Source organism: Dromaius novaehollandiae, chromosome 11 (assembly GCF_036370855.1).
Source record: "Dromaius novaehollandiae isolate bDroNov1 chromosome 11, bDroNov1.hap1, whole genome shotgun sequence".
NCBI lineage: Eukaryota > Metazoa > Chordata > Aves > Casuariiformes > Dromaiidae > Dromaius > Dromaius novaehollandiae.
Window position 1 is genome coordinate 25551144 of NC_088108.1, and position 21519 is coordinate 25572662.

General features: G+C 54.3%; 1 protein-coding gene across 2 annotated transcripts; it reads left to right on the forward strand.

Moving 5' to 3' along the window:
- Positions 1-3839: 3839 nt before the first annotated feature.
- Positions 3840-13385, forward strand: CYSLTR1 (cysteinyl leukotriene receptor 1). Of its 2 annotated transcripts, none has more exons than XM_026095994.2 (2): positions 3840-4795; positions 10411-13385. In XM_026095994.2, the coding sequence occupies exon 2, from the start codon at positions 10456-10458 to the stop codon at positions 11491-11493; it is 1038 nt and encodes a 345-aa protein (XP_025951779.1). In that variant the 5' UTR covers positions 3840-4795; positions 10411-10455; the 3' UTR covers positions 11494-13385. The 2 variants fall into 2 exon arrangements, with proteins under 2 accessions (XP_025951779.1, XP_064374529.1); XM_064518459.1 differs by lacking the exon at positions 3840-4795 and adding an exon at positions 6546-6661.
- Positions 13386-21519: the final 8134 nt, after the last annotated feature.

The following is a 21519-nucleotide window of genomic DNA, read 5'->3' on the forward strand; positions in this document are numbered from 1 at the left end:
ATCAAAGTCACTTGTGAGGGGTTCGTGGTCTTATTCAAACACGAGTAGACTAACATGATCTCCAATATTTGGAGGCAATTTGCTTTACACATACTGTGCGCAGATAATTATCTGGCCATCCCCGAGTATCTGGTAACAACACGCACCAAGAGGTGCACTAGATAAATATAGTTTTAGTTAAGTATAAACTGTCTCTGTGTTTAAAATGTTAGGGCACATAAATTTTCCTTTTAGTTTAGATTTAAAAAATTTTCCAAGTGCCACAAGATCCAGAATAATTCCGATGCCAAAAATTAGCTTATTTCATGATGTTTATACCATTCGCTTTCCAAAAAGAAAAAGCCAACTTTCATGTGCTATTTCTGGCTTTTGTTACTTTCTAAAACGAGATTAAAGCAAAATTTCCCCGTGAGAAATATTTTCTCGTGTAGAGTTGAATTTGCCAAAGGTCAGTTTGTTTTCTCATCTCCCCGAGGAAAACAACTCCGGTAGTTCACGCAGTCAGAAAATTATCCTATTAAAAAATGAACATCAGAGGATTGAAATGCTACTTTAATACTGCGGATGGGAAAAGTTATAACAAAAAACACTTGCCAGATGATTTAAATTTTTGTAAGTTGTACATCATAATTATTAATTTTTTACAAAACGGTCTTTTAAAAATCAGTTATTCTAGTTTGCTACATGTCACTCCTCCTTCCTCTAGTGTCACTATCTGAAACAGAAATAGGAACTAAAAGCAGAGCTTTTGGGTCAGTTTGGAAGTAAATACCAGTTAAGTTTTCCCAGACAGAGTTGCTTTGACACAGATTGCAAAGCCGAAAGTCAGCGCTGATGCGCAGAGTCCCTGAGACCCCGCTCCAACCTAAAGGCAACAAACTAAACTAAAACTAACCTTAGGTTAGTCTCATTCTGGAAAATTAGATTAGAATCATGGAGTATTTTGGGACATATTCGCGTATAAAACAGGTTTCACAATAGCTCTAACAAAAACAGGAAAATTAATGTAATTTCCCAGCTCCTGGAAGACGAAGCCTCCAGGAACAAGGAAAGAGTCTGCTGCTTCTGCGGGAAAACGTCGGTCACAAAGCGACGACTGTCGCAAAGGCCCCTCGTCTCCTGGCTGACAGGTCTGCAGCGCGGCTCGGGGACGATGGTGACACCGCGCAGCATCGCCCGCTCCCACCTCTGCCCCAACGCTGCCTCGTCGCACTTGCAAAACAGGAAGAGGAAGTTACGATTGGCCGTATCAGGAGAGAATCTCCCCAAAATGTGGCCCTGGTGTTTACTGCACGCTGGCAAGCCGGGGCCGGACGCGGCGCGAGGGAAGCGAGCTTCTCCAACGAGCAGCCCGCGGCTCCGCACGAGCTGCTGGGAGTCTCGGCCTGCGACTGGAGACAGCAAGGCTTCGAGGCGTTTGGGACCCGTGGGAAAGGCAATCCCGTAAGGCCAGCAGCAGGGTAAAATGGCAAGCCTTTTCCTTGCAAAGCCATACTTGGTGTTCTTGCAGGGGGTGACCAGCTGGTTGCACGTGGTCCCGTCATGCTCCTTAGAAAGCGCGGCACAAACTCGCACCTTTTGGGTGAAGCCGTAGTGATGCCTGTCTTTTTGATGAAACAAAACCAAAGCTTTTCCTTGCCTGATGTCTTCTGCCGTTGCTTACAGCAGTCAGTCATCCCCATCAGCTCCTCAAAGAGAGATCTGTGTGTGCGAAATAACAACATAATTCCCCAAATACTGAGGCTAACAAGTGTTTCGCAGCTACCTGCGAGGGTCACATATACCAACACCAGTCACGAAACCCAGTGGAAGACAGGGCCCATGCTGGAACGGTGACATGAAGTTTGTCCGCAGGGTCCAGGAACCTGTAGAAACGAGTCCCGCTGGTGGGGACCGCAGCAGAAACTGCTGGAGAAAGAGAGAGGAGAAAGGGTTGGGATGTTCTTGGCAAGGACCAGAAATTACTTTCCCGAATGAGGTATCACGTTTGCAGACTTGCTGAAGAAGGAGGTGGGTAGACCCATGCGACTGCAGCTGCTGATACCTTCTCCAGCATCTCTCCCCGTGGCTTTCTGCCACGCCGACGCGCTGACGCAGGCAGCCGGGAGGCCACGTCGTGCCGCCCAGACGCACGAGCAGCCCGGCCCGCCCCGGCCGAGCAGCCCCACGCAGACACGCTGGCACGAAACTCTCGTTTCAGAATGACTGAGGGGTTTCGGGGCTGCTGGCAGTGGAAATTTGCATGTGAAAGACTCCTCATCACCTTCCACACTTGAGGGACCTCTCCAGACCTTCCACTTCCCTGCATATTTCCATCCCTGCCTTCGTAATGGGGAGCATCCCTCGTATCTGCTATATCCACCCCCACCACACCACTGCTCTTCAGGCTTTAGCCCATGCCAAAAGGTTTCTTTGCCCCTTCCTGCCCGTTTTCCCCCCGACTGCCCTCCCCTGCCTTTGCTCCTCCGGTGCTTTCGTTCGTCCTTGGCAGGGGAAGGTGAGCCCGGGCTGCGGAGCCCTGCGCAGGCAGAGCACCAGGAGCGCGTCGCTGCACGGCTCCCGACCGGGGCTGGCTCGGCTCCAGCTAGGTCAGAGTCGGCACGGCAGCACTCGACTCCATCCCCAGTCCCTCAGCGTGACCGAGCGGTAAGTCATGCTTTTTTGCAGAAAGTGCTTCGAAGGGATGTGAGTGCCACTGGTCACTCGCTCCCCGAGTCACGTAGTCCGTTTGTTGTAAATAACTGAGCAAGTCTGACCTGAAGCTGAAATCACTGTCCCTTCCACACAAGAGTCATAGAGAAATGCCTTATTTTAGAAAGTCCCAGGAGAGGAAGGAAACAGAAGCTTCTTGTAAGGACCGAAAGTTTCCCTCAGGACGAAACATTGATGGGGACCACCTGGCACTGAGGAGGTGATTAGACGTGGTAGTCAGCAGCTTTGCCTGCTGATTGCAGAAGATGTGCAAGCTATGCATTTCAGGTGGTTTCCATTTAAGCTGCTAGAAAAGAAATGACAGTGCTGTTATAAGTGCTAGGCAGTAAGTGCTGGCAAGCAGGATGGTGGTGAGCACTGGTACTGTGAGCAGGAGCTGCTGAGCCCTTCAGCACCCTCCTGCCTACCCAGAAGTCAAGTTGTTGCTTGGTTAGTCCAGACTTCTAGCAGCTTTGAGAGCTGAGAAATTGCTGTATGTCATGTTAGAAGTGAAATGCCAGGTAATAACTGCCACCCTTCTGTCCCCAGCCCCTAAGCACAGCTCTGGTTCCCTGCTTGAACTCCATCCCTCTCCCAAAGCGCCCTACAGTTCTGTCCTTGCTCTCTCTTCCCTTGGTGTCCAGCCATCATGCTATTCTTTCCCCCCCATGCAAGGTTTTTGGTTGTCCCTCCTCTTTCAAACTCTACCACTCTCTTGTGTTTTGACACGGAGGTTTCTCACCTCCTTTAGTTTCCTGATGTTCTGCCTACCGTTCTCACCTCATCCTCCTCCGCTCTCTGTTCTTCTGAATTCACAGTTTCTTACGTCGTCTTCCCCCTTGCTTCTTTGAACTCCCATTTCTGAGTAGGATTTCCCCCTCAGAGCGCAAGTGTGCTCTCAGCTACGACGCTAGAAAAAATATCCTGGGGCCTATCGTCTTCTCTGAGTAACTTCTCCCACCGTCACCCCTAGAGCCGCTGGCTGCAGCCTGGGGATTCCTCATCCCGGCTCACCTCCCGAAACACCCTCGGTCTTCCCGGCCTCTCGCTCCGAGAGCTGCCGTTCGGCCTCCTCCTCGGAAGGAAATCCTTCCAGCACGGAGACCTCCAGCCGAGCCGGAGCGGACGGCAGCCTCCCCTGGTCCCCAGGCCACCTCCGCTCCGTCCTCGCAACTAGGAATCTTCCTGTTTTTGAGAACAAGGAGAAATAAAAGAAGAAGAAAAGGAGAAGGAGCAGCAGAAAAGGAGAAGGAATAACAAAACTGAGCAGCAAAAAGCAGAAGGCAAGGCAAGATGAAGCAGCGCAAAAAGCAGAAGGCAGGGCAGAACGGAGTAATACCAAAACGCGGGGCCCAGCTGAGCGAGCTCCTGGAAGGCTTCGCGGTGTGGGAGGGCTCAAGCGGCGGATCAGCCTGCCCGGAGAGGGGGAGCCTCTGTCCTTCGAGGTCTTCGAGACCGGGCGGTGGAAAGCCCTGAACAACTTCGTCTGACTTGGCGTGAGCAGGAGGTTGGACCAGAGGCCTCCTGAGGTCCCTTCCAACGAGGATGCTCCCGTGATCCTCTCATCCGGCTGTTCCTGATGTGCTGCCGCGCGGTTCTTGCAGGCCGGGGGGGTTTCTCCGTGCGCAGGGCAGGCCCGGAGAGCACGGGACGGCTCCCGCCTGAGAGGTGCGTGGAGGACGCGTGCTTCCCCGTCACGCACCTTCGCCGTTCCTGAAGAGCGCTGCAAAAGGGGAACTGTCACCTGCACAGCACCGGCGTTTGCCTGCAACGAGAGGACTTCTGCTCCCGGTGCACGTCGCAAAAGTCAGCGGCACCTGCCAGCTGCAGCGGCGTCGGGGACCCCAAGGACGCAGGGACCGGTGCCGAGTCCTGCGGAGTCTCCAGGAGGACGAGTGCTGCCCCGTCGCGGTCTCCAAACCTCGGCTTTCCCTGCGCCCTGCAGAGCAGGGAGGGAGGGAGGGCAAGAAAACGGCAAACTGCAGCTTGCAGCGGCACGTCAACAAAACGCACAAATACGACCCCCAAACCACGCGTCCCGTTCCGGACCTGCCGTAACGCGGTCTCCAAACAGACCGTCCTCCGGGCACCTCCAGGGCAGCAGGTACTAGCTCATGGTTGACCTCACTCGTGACTCGTTCCTGAAGAGCAGTAATGAGTTTATTGATGCGGTGACATTTGTTTCATACTAAACCATTTATCTGAAAGGCTCAAAGCAGCAAGATCTGTAATTAGTGCCCTTTTGGAGGCGGTGTTGATGCATCTCGCAGCAAGAGAGGGTAATTCAGGTGCACGCGGCCGTCTCGGCGCTGCCGGGCTGCAGCCCTCGCGCGTGCATGCCTCCGCGGTGCGTGGTGCCGGTTGTGCCCGCGAGCCCCGCTGACGCCGGGCGGGCAGCTGGGATCCCCTCGCTGCCACCGGGAAGCCCGGGACGCTCTCGCTTCCAGGTGCCGCCGCGCGGCGGAGGGCGAGGAGTCACCGAGGGCCACTGCACGCTGCCGCGGCAGAAGCAAAAGCATGGAAACAGTTTACGAGAAAGCGGAGAGCTGCAGGGAAGTCACACGCGGGGCCGGGGCCAAGCGGCAGCTGTAGGAGCCTCGGGCCAGGAGACTCCCTTTGGGACGTGGGGACAGCGCGCTCGGGGCATCCTCGTGCGGGAGACGGGCTGCAAGCAGCCTCCCCTCCCTCTCCCACCTCCACTTGCTTCCTTGCCTTCCCATCCCTCCCCTTTCCATCGCGTCGTGCGCTTGCGTGCCAATCCCAGTGGATTTGGGAAAGAAAAACATAACCGAAATGCTTTGCCCATACCTTCGGTGCTGCTAAATAGCAGCTTGGGCAAGTGCCTTGCCTGGGAAACGGGCCACTGCCTCGAAGCCCAGGGGACCCGCCGCGGAGGCATGGATGGGCGGAGGGATGGTGCCAGCTCCGCGGTGCCCCAGGAGCAGGGCCGTCTCCGAGCCCCGTGTCCCGCAGTGGGGAGCAGCACGTACGCGAGCTCTCAGCCGCTCCGCTCCTCCGTGCCTGCAGCTTTGGGAGCGATCCCTTCATTCTGGGGAAGTGCACTAATACTTACTAAGAAAAAATCTACTTTCCCCAAGAGAGGCTAAAGGTTAATATTAGAGCACAGTAAAGTTAGCACCAGGCGTCCCTTGGAATTGCAAGGAAGAAAATCACTTCAGCATCATTCCTCGGCCACGACAGGGGCCCCGCGGCCCCGTCTGCACGAGCCCCCCGCCGCGAGCAGGGAGCAGCAGAGCCCTGCCGGCACGTACGGCCCTGCCGTGCCCGGGCCCGCAGCGGCGGCTGTTTCGCTTGTGCTCCACCGGGTCCCCTCATCGCTTTGCAAGCTGCCCAGGTCGCTCTCGGCACGAGCACCTCGCTGCCCGGGCCACGCTCCTGCCCTGCTCTGCAGCTGGGGCTGGTCCATCCGCGTTCGCCCCTCGCAGCGCTGTTCAATAGCGCTTTTTGCTAGCCGGGTGCTTGCACCGCTGCAGCAAGAGGTCAGCAAGCAGCCATCGAAACGGGGCCAATTCAGGAAAAACAGCTCAAAGTTTGGCCGAGCAGTCACCCAACCGTGCGTGAAAGCTGCGGCTGCAGGGCAGGAGCTGCTCGAGCCGCCTGACCCCCAGAAGGAGCCGGACAGGGCTCGCCGGTGACCCCGGGGGGGCATTTGCCGGCGGGTGTCTGCAGCGCGGCGAGCTCCGGTGCTGCCGTCGCAGGCAGCCTGGCCCCGCCGCGAGAGGTGGAGAGCGGGGGCGGCCCCGGGGGGCCGGGAAGGCCGGGGGCGGCCCCAAGGGGCCGGGGAAGACGGGGGCGGCCCCGGGAGGACGGGGCGGCCCCGGGGCGGGGGGCCGGGAGGAGCCGGGCCCGGGGCCCTCCCCGGGCGCGCCGCGGCTTAAGGGCGGCGGAGGGGCTGCGCGGGCAGAGCTCCGCGTCCGCCCGTCTCGCCTCGCCTCGCCTCGCCTCGCCGGTAAGTGGGGCTGCGCTCGCCGGGGCGGGGGGGACCGGAGCCCCCCGGGCCGGGGCGAACCGCCGGCCGCAGCCCGGTGCCGCCCGACGGGGCGGCCGTTCCGCTCCGCTCCGCTCCGCTCCGCGCGATGCCGCCGGCTGCGGGGCTGCGCTGCGCCTCCCGCCCGTCCGTCCGCGGGCGCGGAGCGGGGTCTCCGGGCGGCTCCTGTCCGGTCGCGAAACGCCGCTTTTCAGCCCAATTTAAAACGAGCATCGTCCTTGCTGCTGCGGGTTTTTTGACCGCGTAATGACATTTTCGGGACTCCTTCCCGTCCGGTTGCACCGGGTGAAACTTGGAGGGTGACAAAACTGAATCATGCTGTAGTCGCTGAGGGTTCAGCCTGGACGTGGCTGTTTCTCCCTCAGCTGCAGCCCGTCCTCGCAGCTGTGTACATTCCCGGTGCAGGGAATTCAGCAGCACATAAATAAACGGTTCAGTGAACTGCGACTAGACAAATAAAAAGCGGTAGACTGCTGTTTGTCTTCGTTTGATATGATGCAAAGAGTATGATGCCAGAAGCCCCATCTAGGAAACTTTTTTTCTTTTTTTTAACAGATATATTGGTACATTTGGAGCTCCCCAGTGCTTTAGCTGCTTGCATCAGTTGCATCCGTTTTCACTTGGGTTACAAAAGACATTTTAAATTATGTTTAGAAACATGATAGGTATCAGCTCTAAGATGGGTTTTAAAATACTGCTCTGTAGGGTTGTTCTCTGTTTGCTGATTTTTTAAGAGCAGCTGAAAGACTGGAATTTAGTCCTCAAAGGAGGAAAAAAAGTCTATAATCCAGGTCATTACGGCTTAGAAAGTATGCAGAAATGTGGCTTAGAGATGAAATAAGACAGTTTAGCTAATGAGCAAATGCTGAGCTGCAGCATTTGTCCCCTTTTCCGTTCATCCTTTGTAATGATGGTATCTGTCTAAAGATGGGGGGGAAACGCGAAGCGCAACGGAGCTCGCAGCAGCCTCGTCATCTCAGGCATCTTGAATTATTTTTTGAGTCTGAGAAAGAGCTGATATCGGGTATCTCGGTAGGCGTGCAGATTTTATCTGTCTGGGTTCTTGTGAGCTAACTGGGGCAGCAACGTCTCGCCCCGCGTCAGGCGGCCCTGCAGCTCGGGCTGCCGGCGGGGCTTCAACGCGGCGACGAGGGTGGCGGCAGCGAGGGCGCGATTGCCTGCGTCGGATTTTCTTGGCGGATAAAAACCGGGCGAGGGGATCGTGCAGCTTTGCTTGGAGGGCGTTATGCTCTTTCTCTCTCCCCCAAGCAATTTGTTAAAACCAGATAAACATCACGGCAAACGCGTTCTTAGCCGTATCTCTGCAATTTTAAAGCGTTATTGCAGTGATGCTCTGTTGATGACCTGCGTGCCCGAAGCGAAGACCTCGGGCGACTCGGGGCCCCGAGAGGGCACCTCCTCCCAGCGCCGCGTCGCCGGACAGGCGTCGCAAAGCAGAAGTGCTGGGGGGGGAGGCTTCTGCCGGGGGATTTGTGGTGCCGGGGCCGCGGGACTCCAGTTTGGTCCCATGGGCGTGAGCCTGGCCAAGGCGCTGGGTGGGCTGGCCGGGCTGCAGGCGCAGGGACGGGCTGCCCCGAGGCCGTGCTTGCGGCGGCAGGGGACGAGGATACAGCAGCAAACCCGTTGCATCTCCCTGCGGCCAAGTATTGCTGGCAACTGGGTTGTTTGCAGCGAGCATCCCTAGGGCTGAGCTTCTTCTATGCCAGGGTTCAGCAAGCCGAGGTGAGCTGTAAATGACGATGTGTGATGTGCCGATCTGAGACTCGGCAAAGCCGCGTTGTATCTTCGTTGCCTCCTTCGCCCGGAGACGGTCGTGCCGTCGCGCCGGCTCTCGCTCGCACGCACCCACCTGCCCGCAAAGAGTCAAAGGGAAAGAAACGTCCTCTGCCGTGGCAGATTTTGCTTCTCGTCCCATCTGTGCTCCCTTATTGACATCTGCTGAGCTTTAATGCGTTTTGTACACTGCAGATAGTCCAAGGGTTATTTTAAGGCTGCAGGTTCTCCGATAGCTGAGACCTGCCTGGAGCCTGGCAGCCTCGAGCATCCCGCTGTGGTTCCCGGCTCCCAGAGTGACCCGGCGGACGGCCGTGCCCCGGCGCTGCCGGGCTGCTGTCATCGATGGAAACGTGCCCTCGGCCTCGGTTCTGAGCACGTCCGTAGTGTGCGTTCTCGTAACCAGTCTTGTCCCAGCCGTCACCTTCATTCTTGGTTTTTCAAGCCATGTCGCTTCACTGCTTGCATCGGGTGCTTCTGACGAGCAGGGTTTTGCAGAACCTCATTTGCAATCTGAGATCATTTATCTGAACCATGAGATACTGACAATGAATGAGAAAAGCATGTAAGGGAATGTTCTGCTCTTGCTTTAATTTAGGAAAATCCAATTTAGGAGCCTGCTGTCTCCCTGCATGCAAACAGATGCCTAAATTAAATGGTAAATCTTCAAGGATGAATGGCCGAGCAGTCCTGAAACCCGAATTCTGGCCCTGGGGGCTGGCTGCTTCGGAAACCGCCTGCTCGTGAGCGTCACTCAGAGCAGCACGCGGGCGCAAACCCTTCGCTCGGAGCTGCCCGGGCGTTGCGGTGTCTCCAAACCCAGGGGCTTGTGCTGTCTGCGGGGAGGCAAGAGCCCCGCCGCGGCCTCCCCGCGTGTCCGGGGACCGGCACCGCTCCCCAAGGCGGGAGTGAGACCGGAGCCCCGGCGTTTCCTGCGCGCTGTCGCGATCCTTTGCATTCTCCAGATACCTGATATCTTTTCCAAGGCTAATAACTAAATGTTTTTATTAACACAGCAAGTTAAAAAATAGTGCTGCCTGCGAATGGAGGAGAGCAATGCAGGAAAATTGGGGCAGCTGATGCTCATCTGTTCATGCACTGAGCAGCCTCTGCCTTGGACCCCTTGGAGGGGTCTTCCAAGCCCTGTGCAAAGGATCTGGGCTCTCTAACCATTTTGTTGTTTGTTTTTCTGGAAAAAGGCTTCTTTGACTACTTTTTTTTACCATTTCAAGACCTATCCTTGGACTTTCTCCTGCAGGGATCTGTCCTTACCCAGGCAGGCTCGGAGATGGGAGCCGGCATTTGCCGGACAACGTGGAAAGGGAGAACCGAACAGTTATTAATGACTAGATTTGGTCTTTCAATTTTAAATTGCATATTGCTATTGTCATCTTCCTCGTTCCTCGCTCCCATTTTAATGAATGGCTGCTTTGGCTCCCGGGGCATCCGACCTTGCCTGGCATCTCCCCTCCGTGCTATTGCAGGTCATGGGCTGGCGATAGCGGCAGCGGGGATGAATTTATTGCTGCTTCATGACGTATGGAAATCTAAGAGGGCTTCAGAGCTTTAGGGCAGGGACTTTGCAGAAGCTCCCAGCAGCGGTCTGAGCTCTACCACGTGTCGCCTCTGGAGGAAACCTTGGTGAGGCTTCAGAGGAGGAAGGATGCAGCTGCTGCTGAGGACTTCTAAAAATGTGACTTTTCGTCTCAGAGCTTAACAACAGTAGCTATAGTTTTCCTGTGAATACTTATAATAACACATATCTAGTACATTAGGTCTGTACAGATCCACATCCCTTCCTAGCTGTCCCCCCCCCCCCACATAAAAGAGGGATTATAGGGTTTTTCCCTATTTAATAATTGTGTTTTATTCTAATGTGCTGCTTTATATAACTCGCCTCACTTTCTCGTCCTTAGGCCTGAAATTCATTGCCAAGGAAAATCGGTCATCGCCCAGGAAACATGACCATCCTGTCCAATAACTTGTCGTGCCATCACGCCATCGATGACTTCCGCAACAGAGTGTACTCCACGTTGTACTCCATGATCTCGATCATGGGCTTTGTGGGAAACGGCGTCGTCCTGTACGTGCTCATAAAAACCTACCGGCAGAAGACCGCCTTCCAGATATACATGCTGAACCTCGCCGTTTCTGACTTTCTGTGTGTCTGCACGCTGCCTCTGCGGGTTGTGTACTATGTCCACAAAGGAAACTGGTTCTTCAGCGATTTCTTGTGCAGGATCAGTTCGTACGCGCTGTACGTCAACCTGTATTGCAGCATTTTCTTCATGACTGCAATGAGCTTCTTTCGTTGCATAGCCATCGTGTTTCCAGTCCAGAATATCAACTTGGTCACGGAGAAAAAGGCTAAAATGGTCTGCGCCGGCATCTGGATTTTCGTCACCCTGACGAGCGCTCCCTTTCTGCGCAACGGAAGCTACGAACACGGCAACAAGACCAAGTGCTTCGAGCCTCCCGAAAACTCCCAGAAGACAAATCTAGTGGTGATCCTGGATTTGATTGCCCTGTTTGTGGGCTTCATTCTTCCCTTCGTCATCATCACCATCTGCTACACCATGATCATACGGACCTTACTGAAAAACTCCTTGAAGAAGAACCAGGCTAACCGCAAGAAAGCCGTCTGGATGATCGCCATCGTGACAGCTACCTTCCTGGTCAGCTTCACCCCCTACCACATCCTGCGCACGGTCCACCTCCACGTGCTGAGGCTGAAGAACGCCAGCTGCGAGGATGCCATCTACTTGCAGAAGGCCGTGGTGGTCACGCTGCCCCTGGCAGCTGCCAACTGTTGCTTTGACCCGCTCCTCTACTTCTTCTCCGGGGGCAACTTTCGGCAGAGGCTCACCACGTTCAGGAAGGCCTCTTCCTCCAGCATGACGCAAGCCTTCAGGAAGAAGTTCTCCATAAAAGAGAAGGACGAGGAACCCCTTGGAGAGAGCCACAAGGAGAACGGGAACGACGCCGGGGTCCCTTTGTAAGGGGGCTGGCTTTTCCCGCAGGATCTCAAGTGGGCAACGGAGATCGCAGAACTTTTGGTAACCATGAACAGAGCCCGCAAGTCACTGTCGCAATTAGAGACATAATCGTTAGAGCGGACAGTCCCCGGTTTATCCTCCTCGGGAACGGTACTGGTGCAGCGGCCGGTGCAGAGCTCCCGCTTCTGCTCCCTCCCCGGGCGTCTGTCCGCAAGGAGCATTTTCTAGTTAGAGATGTTAGGAAGGATTTTGTCTGCCTCAGGATAAGCTGGTGGCTGCTGTTTCCCCATCACCACCACAAAAAAATGCAAGGGGGTGAAATACTGGCTGCATTATAATGGGTGAAAATCTTGCTGCTGGTTGCAGCAGGACGATGTTCTCGCCCGAGGAACGGGCGGGTTTCGTGGAAGCAGCCGAGCCGTCGCGTTTTGCTGGTGTCCGTTGCTTCTGGTGCGTTGCATTTGCCGAATTTCTAGGAAGATTTTGTTTGTGGGAGCAGTTTTTCGAAACTGCGCTCACCTAACGCACAGTCAAAGTTTGCTCCCGTGGGTCGGGTCCTCTAAGGGCTGCAGCCCTGGGCTCGTCCGTCCACTTCTTCCCAGGTTTTACCTACAGCTGGAGCTCTGGGAGCTGAGAGTCCGGTGCAGGATCCGGCCTGCCTTCCTGAAGTATTGATTAACTAGGTTAAAAAGTCTGTAGAAGTGATTTTTTTTTTTTAATAACCAAATACAGTTGATGTGTGGCCCCATGCAAGACAGTGTCTCTTTGGGACATCTTGCAGAGGAGATGCAGCCCGGGGCCATGGGAGGATCTGGGAAAGACCGAGCGCGAGGAGCCCGAGTGCCAAATGTCTGTCGGGAGCCCGGGCGACACAAGGCTGAAACTTTCTTTGCGTACAGCATGATGAAAAGAGGGTTTGGGCCGTGTTTCCTTTGTAAATAGAAACTTCCAAACCTTAGACATAAGAAAACATTCCTGGGCTTTTCAGGTGAACCACCAAAAAGGCAGCAGGGCTCCCTTCTTTCGGGGGGTGCAGCAAAGTCTGCGCCGCGGGATACGTGAGCCGTCAGGAGAGAAACAGAGATTTGTGCAGGATTAGGATGTTAGCTAGAAAATAGGAGTTAATAGTGAGAAGCAAACATGTTTTGATGTTGGGGTCTTTATGAAGATACTTGATGTTATCTTACATAAAGCAAATTGTTGCAACCCTGTAAAACAGGAGCGAGCAGAAGGGTTCGGGTCTTTGGCTGGGCGGTTCAGCGCGGGAGAAATGACCTTTATGCTGACACAAGAGGGTACATGTTTCCTGGGTCATCAAAAGGCGATTTAGAAAGCAAATTCAGCTGCAAAATAATTCATGGATGTGAATTTTTAAGAAGTGCTGAAACCTCTTTAGAAAATTTTAGGGGGTCTGTAAATTGGGAAAAGCCTGAAAACTGTGCATATGGAGTCACATGCATCGGTACAGCCCCCCTAATCCCCCAAGGGCACGGCGCAGCGCAGCTCGGTGGGGACGGACCGGTCCGAGGAAGTGCATGTAGCATGAGAACTGGCTCAAACTTCTTCCTAAGGGTTACTACTATTATAAATGTGTCTCAAAGCATAAGAGCATTGTGTAACTTTAAATATAAATCATCTTGAAAAACTGAGTTTCAGAATATATAGAAATAATACACACCTTCCCAAATTTTTATTGTTTGTGTATTGTACAGTAAAGCTATATATATATATATATAAAAAAAATATGTCACGAACCGTTCTATTGTACCAAATGTCTTTTTCAAGGAGACAACGGGAATGGCAAGAGAAACGGCAGGTTTTTTTGCAACGGGGAAAACTATTTATGAAACGAGACTGCAGAAAATTAAATGGACGTGTTGCAAGTCCAAGCTGAAGAGCTGCTCCGTTTTCTGTGTCTTCTTTTCTGCGCCAACAGGTTCCTCTTAGCTACAGCACGTTCTTACCTACGCGCAGTGCTAGCATGTACTTGTCCCCGACAGTCTTTTATAGAGATATAGCAAGGCGTGGGTGCTGCCGGCGGTGCCGATGGCGTTTGGATGGCGAGGAGGGACGGGAGAGGCGTGTGTGCGATGCCAGCCGCCGGCAGGGCTGTCACACGCCGGGGCTTGAGCTGCAAGCGGTGGCGCTTGGATGCGTGGATGCAAAACGCCGGGAAGCGAGGGAAAGGCCGTGCTGGCGTAACGGCACGCCGGCCGGGAAGGCCGCGGAAGGGGCCGAGCGTGTGCAGGCCCATGCTTGCAACTGTGCATTTTTTTTTGGCGCACATGCTGCGGTTTCTGGTGCAATAGTGTCACCTAGCGCTGGCTCACTCGCAGCACGTCGCCGCGGCCCCGACGTTTCCGCTTCCCCGGGGACGCTGGAAGCGGCCGCCAGCGCGGGCTCCTCACCCGGAGCGCGTCTGCTCCCGCTGCAGCCCCTGCCCCGCTGCATCCACCGACCTGGGGCTTTTTCCTCTTTTCCCGGACTGATTTCCAGGGCGGGCAGCAGCCGTGCTGCGAGCGGCAGCTATGCCGAAATCGCCAGCCAGCATCGCCATCCCGATAGCCGCAGCCAAGGCCGCCGGTTGCAGCCCCGCGCCGGGCACCGTGCAGGAGCCGGCGCTGCCTTTGCCACGTCGCCGCTGCAAAGAGAAGTGCCTCCCTCAGGGATACGGGGAAGGGGCGAAGAAGGGGCTCCGGCAGCGTTGCTGCGGGCCCAGGAAGGTTATTTCTCATAGATATATGCTTTTATTTATATATATACATTTTTATATATACATTATTTTTATATATATTATATGAAGATATAAAAATATATGTATATATAAAAATAAAAGCATATATATATATATTTTTTTTCTGATGTGACCCATTTTACAGCCAGGGCCAAAAGGCAGCACACCAGGCAGAAATGTCCCGAAACGGGGAGCAGCATCTCCACAGTCGTCTTTGAGCATCTCCCTGACCGACCTGGTCCCCGACGTGGCGAGGGGCGACGACCCAGGCGTTAACGGGAGGCGGTTCGGCAGGTGAGGGGACGCGGCTGCTGGTGGAAACTGTGGCTCTAGAGCGCTGGTTTTAGCCAGCACAGGTCAAGCCACCAGGAAAGTCTGCCTCGGGCCAGCGTGCGGGTGTTACATTGCTTTTAAATTAAGCCCAGGGCTCAGGCAGCGTGGTAAGTGCATTGCAATAAACGGGGCACCCCGGCCTTCCCCGAGGGAGGACGAGGAGCTTGCTGCGCTGCGGAGCGGCACGGGAGCAGCCGGGGGCCCTGTGATGCTCGGACCCACAGGAATAACCCCCGACTCGCGCCGGCGTCTCCACTCCGCCACCCGCCCGGGAGCAAAGCACAGCAACCCTGCTCGATACGAGAGAAAAATTTGTGTTTTTGGCCCCTGCCACCACCGAATTCCCCTGCTGCAGCCCGATTTAGCATTTTTCCCCTTTCCACTGCGGTCTGACATCAGAAGAGGGACCTCGTCCCCGCGGTGGGAGGGGAACACTGGACTCTTTATCCTCCACCTGCGGCAGCAGAGGCTGCGATCTGATTGCAAGAAAAAAAAATAGTGGTAAAAATGAAGGAAAATACATGAGATTTCAAAATCCCGTCAGTATCAGTAATAAAATGCTACCAAGAATGCAGGGGGAATTAAGTGATCGTGGCGGTTTCTTCCGTGCGCCTTCAAAAACGATGGCACAGCCTGGAAGCAGCCCGGCGAGACGAGCCGCTCCGGCTGGCGGTGCCGGCGCTGTGCATCCCTCTTCTGGCGCGCGGAGCTGCGCGTTTGGGGATTGAACTTCAGCTCTCCGAAACCATTAATTTCAGCTCGGTGAGTGTCCACATGTACAAGCAAATATTCCGAGTATTTGCAGACGTGACTCGCGGCTGAAATGGTCCCGTTTCTTTCCCGTCGGTGCAGCCGTAGCCCGACTGCACTGCAACGAGACCCAAAACACGATGCTACGGCGCAGGATGGCCCCAAATCCGCGCCAGCGGCCCTGGCCCTTTCGGCGTGTCTCTGTCGGCACTGGCGCCCACGGGTCCGGGGATGGCCCACGTCCAAGCTAAATTGCTAAATGTGGTCACTCTCCCCTGCGGTGGGAAGCTCTTCCGATGACACAACCCCAGCTCGTTGCAACCATTCGGTATTGCACCAGGTTTGCATAAATATAAAGGCATCGAGCGCAGCAGCTTCGGCGAGGAGCGCCTGCCTGGTCGTGTGCCCTCCGCCGCGGGAGCTGAGCCCCTAGTCTGGTTATATATTCCGCTTTTCTGGCTTTCCCCTGTTCAAACAGAAAGCAGCAAAACATCATGGCTTTGGCCACACCATGGACAAGGAGTCTCCTGATCTCCATCCACATATTCCTCTCGCTTTGCCCAGCTGAAGTGTTCCTTGGATCACGAAGAGAAGAGAACTGCTCAACCCCCCTCACCAAAAACCCTCAACAACAACAGCGATGCTGGAAGGCTAAAGCTGAGGCTCGATCGGGTTTTCAGACCACAGAAGCCCAAAAGCTGAACGGTCAATCCCGACCTTGATTCAATCATGCAAAAGAGATGTAAATGCTTCAACCACCGGTTTCCCTGTAAAATCGAAACCTTTACAGATTGCCAGGTCTTTAATCCCAAATACGAAGCTGCTATCGATACGACCCATCCCCGCTGGGCTCCCCGGGGCAGAGAGGGAATTTGGGGCTGTTTGACAATATAGCTAGATTGGGGGGGGGGTGTCTCTTTTTATTTTATTATTAAACTTTGGGGGCTCTTCTTTGGCTCTCCTTTTCGCAGCCAGCCCCCAAGGAGGCACCAAGAGCATTTTGTCTATCGGGAGGCCTCTAAAACACCCACCACGTAACCTCGACCCGTGGGCTGCTGGGGAAGCCGGGGCCCACTGCCTCTGCCGCGCCACAGACCCACCGCGGTTCGGGTAGGAAGGCTGAAGTAACGGCCAAGAGGGGAAGTGAAGCATGTTGCTTCATTTTTCTGAAATGAATTTTTCCTCTATTTCTCTCAAATACGCGTTCTGCGTTTTGCTTTCAGCTGCGTGGCTGGAACGAAGGCCGGGGACGTGCGCGGTGCTCGGGGCAGGGCTGGGGCTTCTGCTTACGGGTGGCCTTACCGGGCCCACGAGTCCTCCTGGATTATCCACAGTGCAAATATTTATTTTCGGAGGCTTTTCTCAACCTCCGTTCGAAGCATGTAGGATGAACGGGAGCAAAGACGGTCACTTCGTGCTTTTACCGCAAGTGCCAGGGCAGCTCAGCCGCAGCAGCACCGAACCTGCTCTCGCGGGGAACCTGCTCTCGCGGCTCATCCCTGCTCGTCTCATGGTGCGCGATGTTGCCCTGTCCATCACCGCCACACACGACACGAGGACTAAGCTGCAAACGGGATACAAAGTCAAGCTTTCCCTCTTCGCGTTTCCAGGTTTGAGGTGGTCTCCTGCGGGCCTCGGCCGAGGTTCGTGCACGAGATGCGTCCGCATTGGGTTGGCCAACTTGGCCCCTGGTCGCAGAGGAGCTTTTGGGTGAAGGACCCCAGATCGGCTCCCGGCTGGTCTCCAGGCTCCCTGGCACAGCTGCAGCTCGCCCCGCTATCACAGCAAAAGCGCAACCCCTCACCAACTCAGGACCTCAACCTCCCCACTGAGCAGGGAGCGACTGCTGCCCGCAGGGTGTGGGGGGGGGGAGCTGCAGAGGGACCCCATCCCGCGGGAATCAGGGGGCCGGGGATGCCTCCAGCTGAAGGCACGCTCACGGCAGTGCCGTTATTGCATCCCCTCGCTTGTGCTTCACGTTCATCCTTCTTTTCTCATAGATCATGGGATGATTTTTCGCTGGAAGCTCGGTGACAAACCCCACATCGATGAAACACCGTCAGCCCACATCCGCAGCCTCCGGAGCCGCTCGGTCAGCCCTTTTCCAGGAGCACCAACTCTGCAGGAAGCCGAGCACAGGACGTGCTCCGTGGCTTTGCAGAGCAGCTTTCATTGAAGGTGCATTAAGAAAAAAAACCCCAAACCTACGACCGCGGCAGCCTCCTTCCCGCGGCGTTCACAATAGCTGCCACTGGGCTTCTTCATAGCGGGAGAAGATGGGGAAGGTGGGAAGAGGCCAATTTTTTTTTCTGCTTTCTCAGGCACAAAAGGGTCCTTATTCATCTTAATAGCAGGTCCTCTCACATAGCAATCAACCCTGTCAGCCAGACGGCGGAGAAAGGAGCCTTATGCAGGCACCGCAGGCAGGGTATTGCCACTTAGACCGTCTCAGCTGTTTTCAGAGGATGGGAAACCAGATCCATGACAATCTCAAAATGGAGAGCATTAGCCCTGAACAAATAAGTAGATTGTAATAATGGATACAACGTGGAGGTTTCCTCGAGGAGCCAATATTTGTATTCTTCACAGCTGCATCTTTTTCTTTCTTTATTTTTTTTTAGCCTGAAGTGCTCCCAAGTGCTTCGTGCCATGCGGCTGCTTCTTATTTGCATCAAAGCCCTGATTCAGTGCTGCTCGGCGCTTCGATAGGTTACGTATGCTCCCGCGGAGCAGGTGGAAAGCGCTCGTCCGGCAGCGTCGCCAGCCCCTCCGGCAGCGGCACGAGGAGCGACCCGAAGGGCCGGGACACGGCGCGTCGGGCCCAAAGCGGGTTGCGAGTGTCGAGGCTGGAAGCGGGAGCATCTGAAGCATCCTGATGCACCTGAAGGATGGTAGGAAATGACTGAAAACGGGAAGGGCAAAAACGGGGTGCGCAGAGGGAGCAGCATCACGTGTCGCTCGGCACCCGATGATTTCCACATTGCATCGATCCCTGGCTGCTGGCGCTTCACCCGCGGCCTGTCCCGATATGACATCCAGAGCAAGTTAGAAAAGAGACCAGCATTCACGACACAGCTCTCGGCCCCTTGTCTGACGGGAAAATCAATTCCAAATGTTGAGATCTCAATACAGGATACGGTTTCGTTGCAGTCAGGTTTATCCCGCTTGTTATCTTTCCTTCCCGTCCTTCCCCTCCTCTCTGTTCCTCAGAAATTGGCTCCAACGCTTCCCTCTGACTCTCCGAAGACCTTTTGCAGCTGAATTTCGTGGGGCAGGAAATGAGCCTCTGCCCTGCCGGTCGCAGGAGCAAACCTGCTCTTGCAAAATCCCCGCTCTTCCGGATGAAAACGCCGCACCTCTGGCCTGCCAGCGGCTTGCAAATGTTACCTCTATGCAAAGCTGCAGTCAGGGAGGTTCATGGGGGCTTTTTAAAGCATTTTTCAGTCTTGTTCATAAGAACTTAGGGGAAAATTCATTCCCTCTTGCCACCCCTCCGATAGCTGGTGCATCCCCAGGTTGCTGCAGGGAAGGTGCTCGGTGGCACCAGGCAGCGAGGCTGGAGCCGGGCTCCCGCTCTGCTCCCGCGGAGCAGCTGGCTGCGAAGAAACGCCGCTTCGGCTCGTTCGGATGCTCTTGCTCCGCAGCACACGGTGACCTGCCACCCTGGGTGTGCTTTTCGCAGCGTTCGCTTGGGCCTCTCGGTTTCCAAGTGTTTTGTTGCAGCATGGATTTTTTTTTCAGCCTGTTTGGGTTGGGGTGGTTTTTTTTTTTGGTTTGGTTCTTGGCTTGGGGGAAGAGTTATAAAATGATGTGTAAACAACACAAGTGTTTGGAATGAGACCGAATCTGGATGTTTGATTCCTATCTGGGTCCTCAGTGACTAATTTGAGGAAGAACCAAGCAAAAAGGCCCTGCAGAAGGTGGCAGAGGCGCAGGAGAGCGATGGGGTGGGGGCAGCCCTTCTCCCTGGATTCTCGTGGCTCTTCTCTGAAAAGCAGCAGAAGTTAACGTGCTAATTATGGGGACCAAGCCGGGCGAGGAGGCAGCTCTGCCGCTCTGCACCCGCACCTGCAGCTCGGGGGAGCGAGGCCGGCGAGCCGGGCGCTCCCGACCTGCCCAAACAAACCGGCCGCTGCACCTTGGGCCCCCGGGGAGCTCTCGGCTTTGAAGAGGGCCTTGCAGCCGCCTCTCTCCTCCCTCCAAAAGTTGCTGGGCTGTAATTAGCCCGCCCTGGCTGGCAGCCAGCATCCGGCTTCGGCGCAGCCGCGCTGCCCTTCAGCACTCGCCGCCGCTGCCCGCGGTTTTCCAGCCGTCTCGGGCGAGCGCGGCGGGAGCTCCGGCGGGCCCCGCTCCCCGGCTCACAACAGCTCGGCTCTGCCTCCCCGCGCGCAGACAGCGCGGCGATGGGGCTCCTGCACAGCCAGGGTTAAATTCCCCGGGAGGCTTTTCCGCACGGACCCCCTTGCATTTCCGAGCAACTCGGTCAAACCCGAGGACTGGGGCAGAGGAAGATGCGGGCGTAGCTCCAAGCCAGGACACAAAGTGTTTATACAAGGTCTACGCCATATAATAAGTGAGAGAAAGCATCGTAAAACAGATGTTCTGTGCAAAGTGCAAATTACCCAGGCGCTGAACTTCATTCCTTTCCACATATAACAGCCATAAACGGATGGTATGTTTGCTGTGGTCTGCGAAGGGTTTCTTGTTCTGTTTTGCACCTTCCTCATTATTTTGTACTGCTGATATTCTGTACTCTGTATTGCTGATGCAATACTGATATTCGATGAGTTCATGTGAGATTTTTCTTGACTTTCTCTGCAAAAAGTTTCTGGTCTGGAGAGAGGGATTCACTGGGGAAGGCACCGCAGGGAGGGTTTCTGCCTCCTACTTGGAGAAAGAAGTAGCAAAAAGCAGTGTCCATCTTCATCACCTGCCAGACTTACCTACCAATTCATTCTTGCCTGTCTGTCTTGATGACAGTAGCTGTCTTGTTTCCTTTTAAAATGTCTTTTTTTCTTTAATAATAGCCACTAGTTCCAGTTCTACCAGGAATACAAATCACTGCGCCCATTGAGAGGGCAGGAAGCATTGTAAATATTACTAGACTCAGAAATACATCTCCATGCCTAATCAGAAATACATCTCCATTAAAAAAATGGCATTATTGGGTTATTGGGGCAAAACTATGGCATGGAGTGCTGGAATGATTTAATGCCTCTGATGGCACCACCTATTAGTTCAGATAGCATTGACAGATGTGAAGTCATTTCTGCTAGCGATGACTTGCTCCGGGCGTTCATTAGTAAGCAAACAGCAAATTCCCTGGAATAGATAGGGTTGCACCATGCATGCAGAACAGCAGCCCTGTTTCATCTACCTGTGAAGGAAACTCCTGCTCCCTTTGCCCGGTGGGTTTTTCCCATTGAGCCGCTTTCAACATCCACAGCACGCAGCACTGCTTGGCGCTCGGCAGACCAGATCCTCAGCTGGAGTAAACACTCCTAATCCTGTCGAGGTGGATGGAGCCGTGCCAGTACATACTGGCCGAAAACCTGCTCCAGTATAGACACTGTTTACTTTTGAGGATCTAAGCACATGCGCTTCCAACAAAGTGTTGTTTGATAAAAGTTTGTTTGCCAGGTTGCCTTGCCTCGCTCCCTCCTTAAAGCGTATACAACAGTATTTTGTACCGTATAATAAGGGAAAATGAAGTGAATGCCTTCCAAGACCTCTTTCACAGGTCCTAACGAATCCCAAAGAAGGGCGACTTTGCTAGGCAGTAGTTAAAATAACCATAATCATCATCATTATTCCTATGCAAGTACAGAAAAAAATGTTTTTATTATGGGCTGGAACTAGAAATCCACAGCAGCTGCTAATCACCCTGATGTGGGTTGTTGGTTCGGAGGGGGGGTTGTGCATCCAGCTACTTGCTATGTCCGACCATAAGCAGCGGTTTCTTTTATTTTTCCAAGCTTCCCAGCAGCCTCCCAACACCCCCCTCCCTCCTCATGTTCAGAACGGAACGGGTTTGGTGATATTCCTCCTATCTCTCATTTCTCCACTTTCTTGTTGAAGGCTTTTCCTTTCCATTTAATAGTCTATTCCTTTCTTCCTCTCCTTTTTTATTAATTCTCCTAGAACAGTAGAATTAGTAAAGAAAAAATAGAAATTACAATTCAAATTTTTCTAATGGAAGGCTGGGCATATTT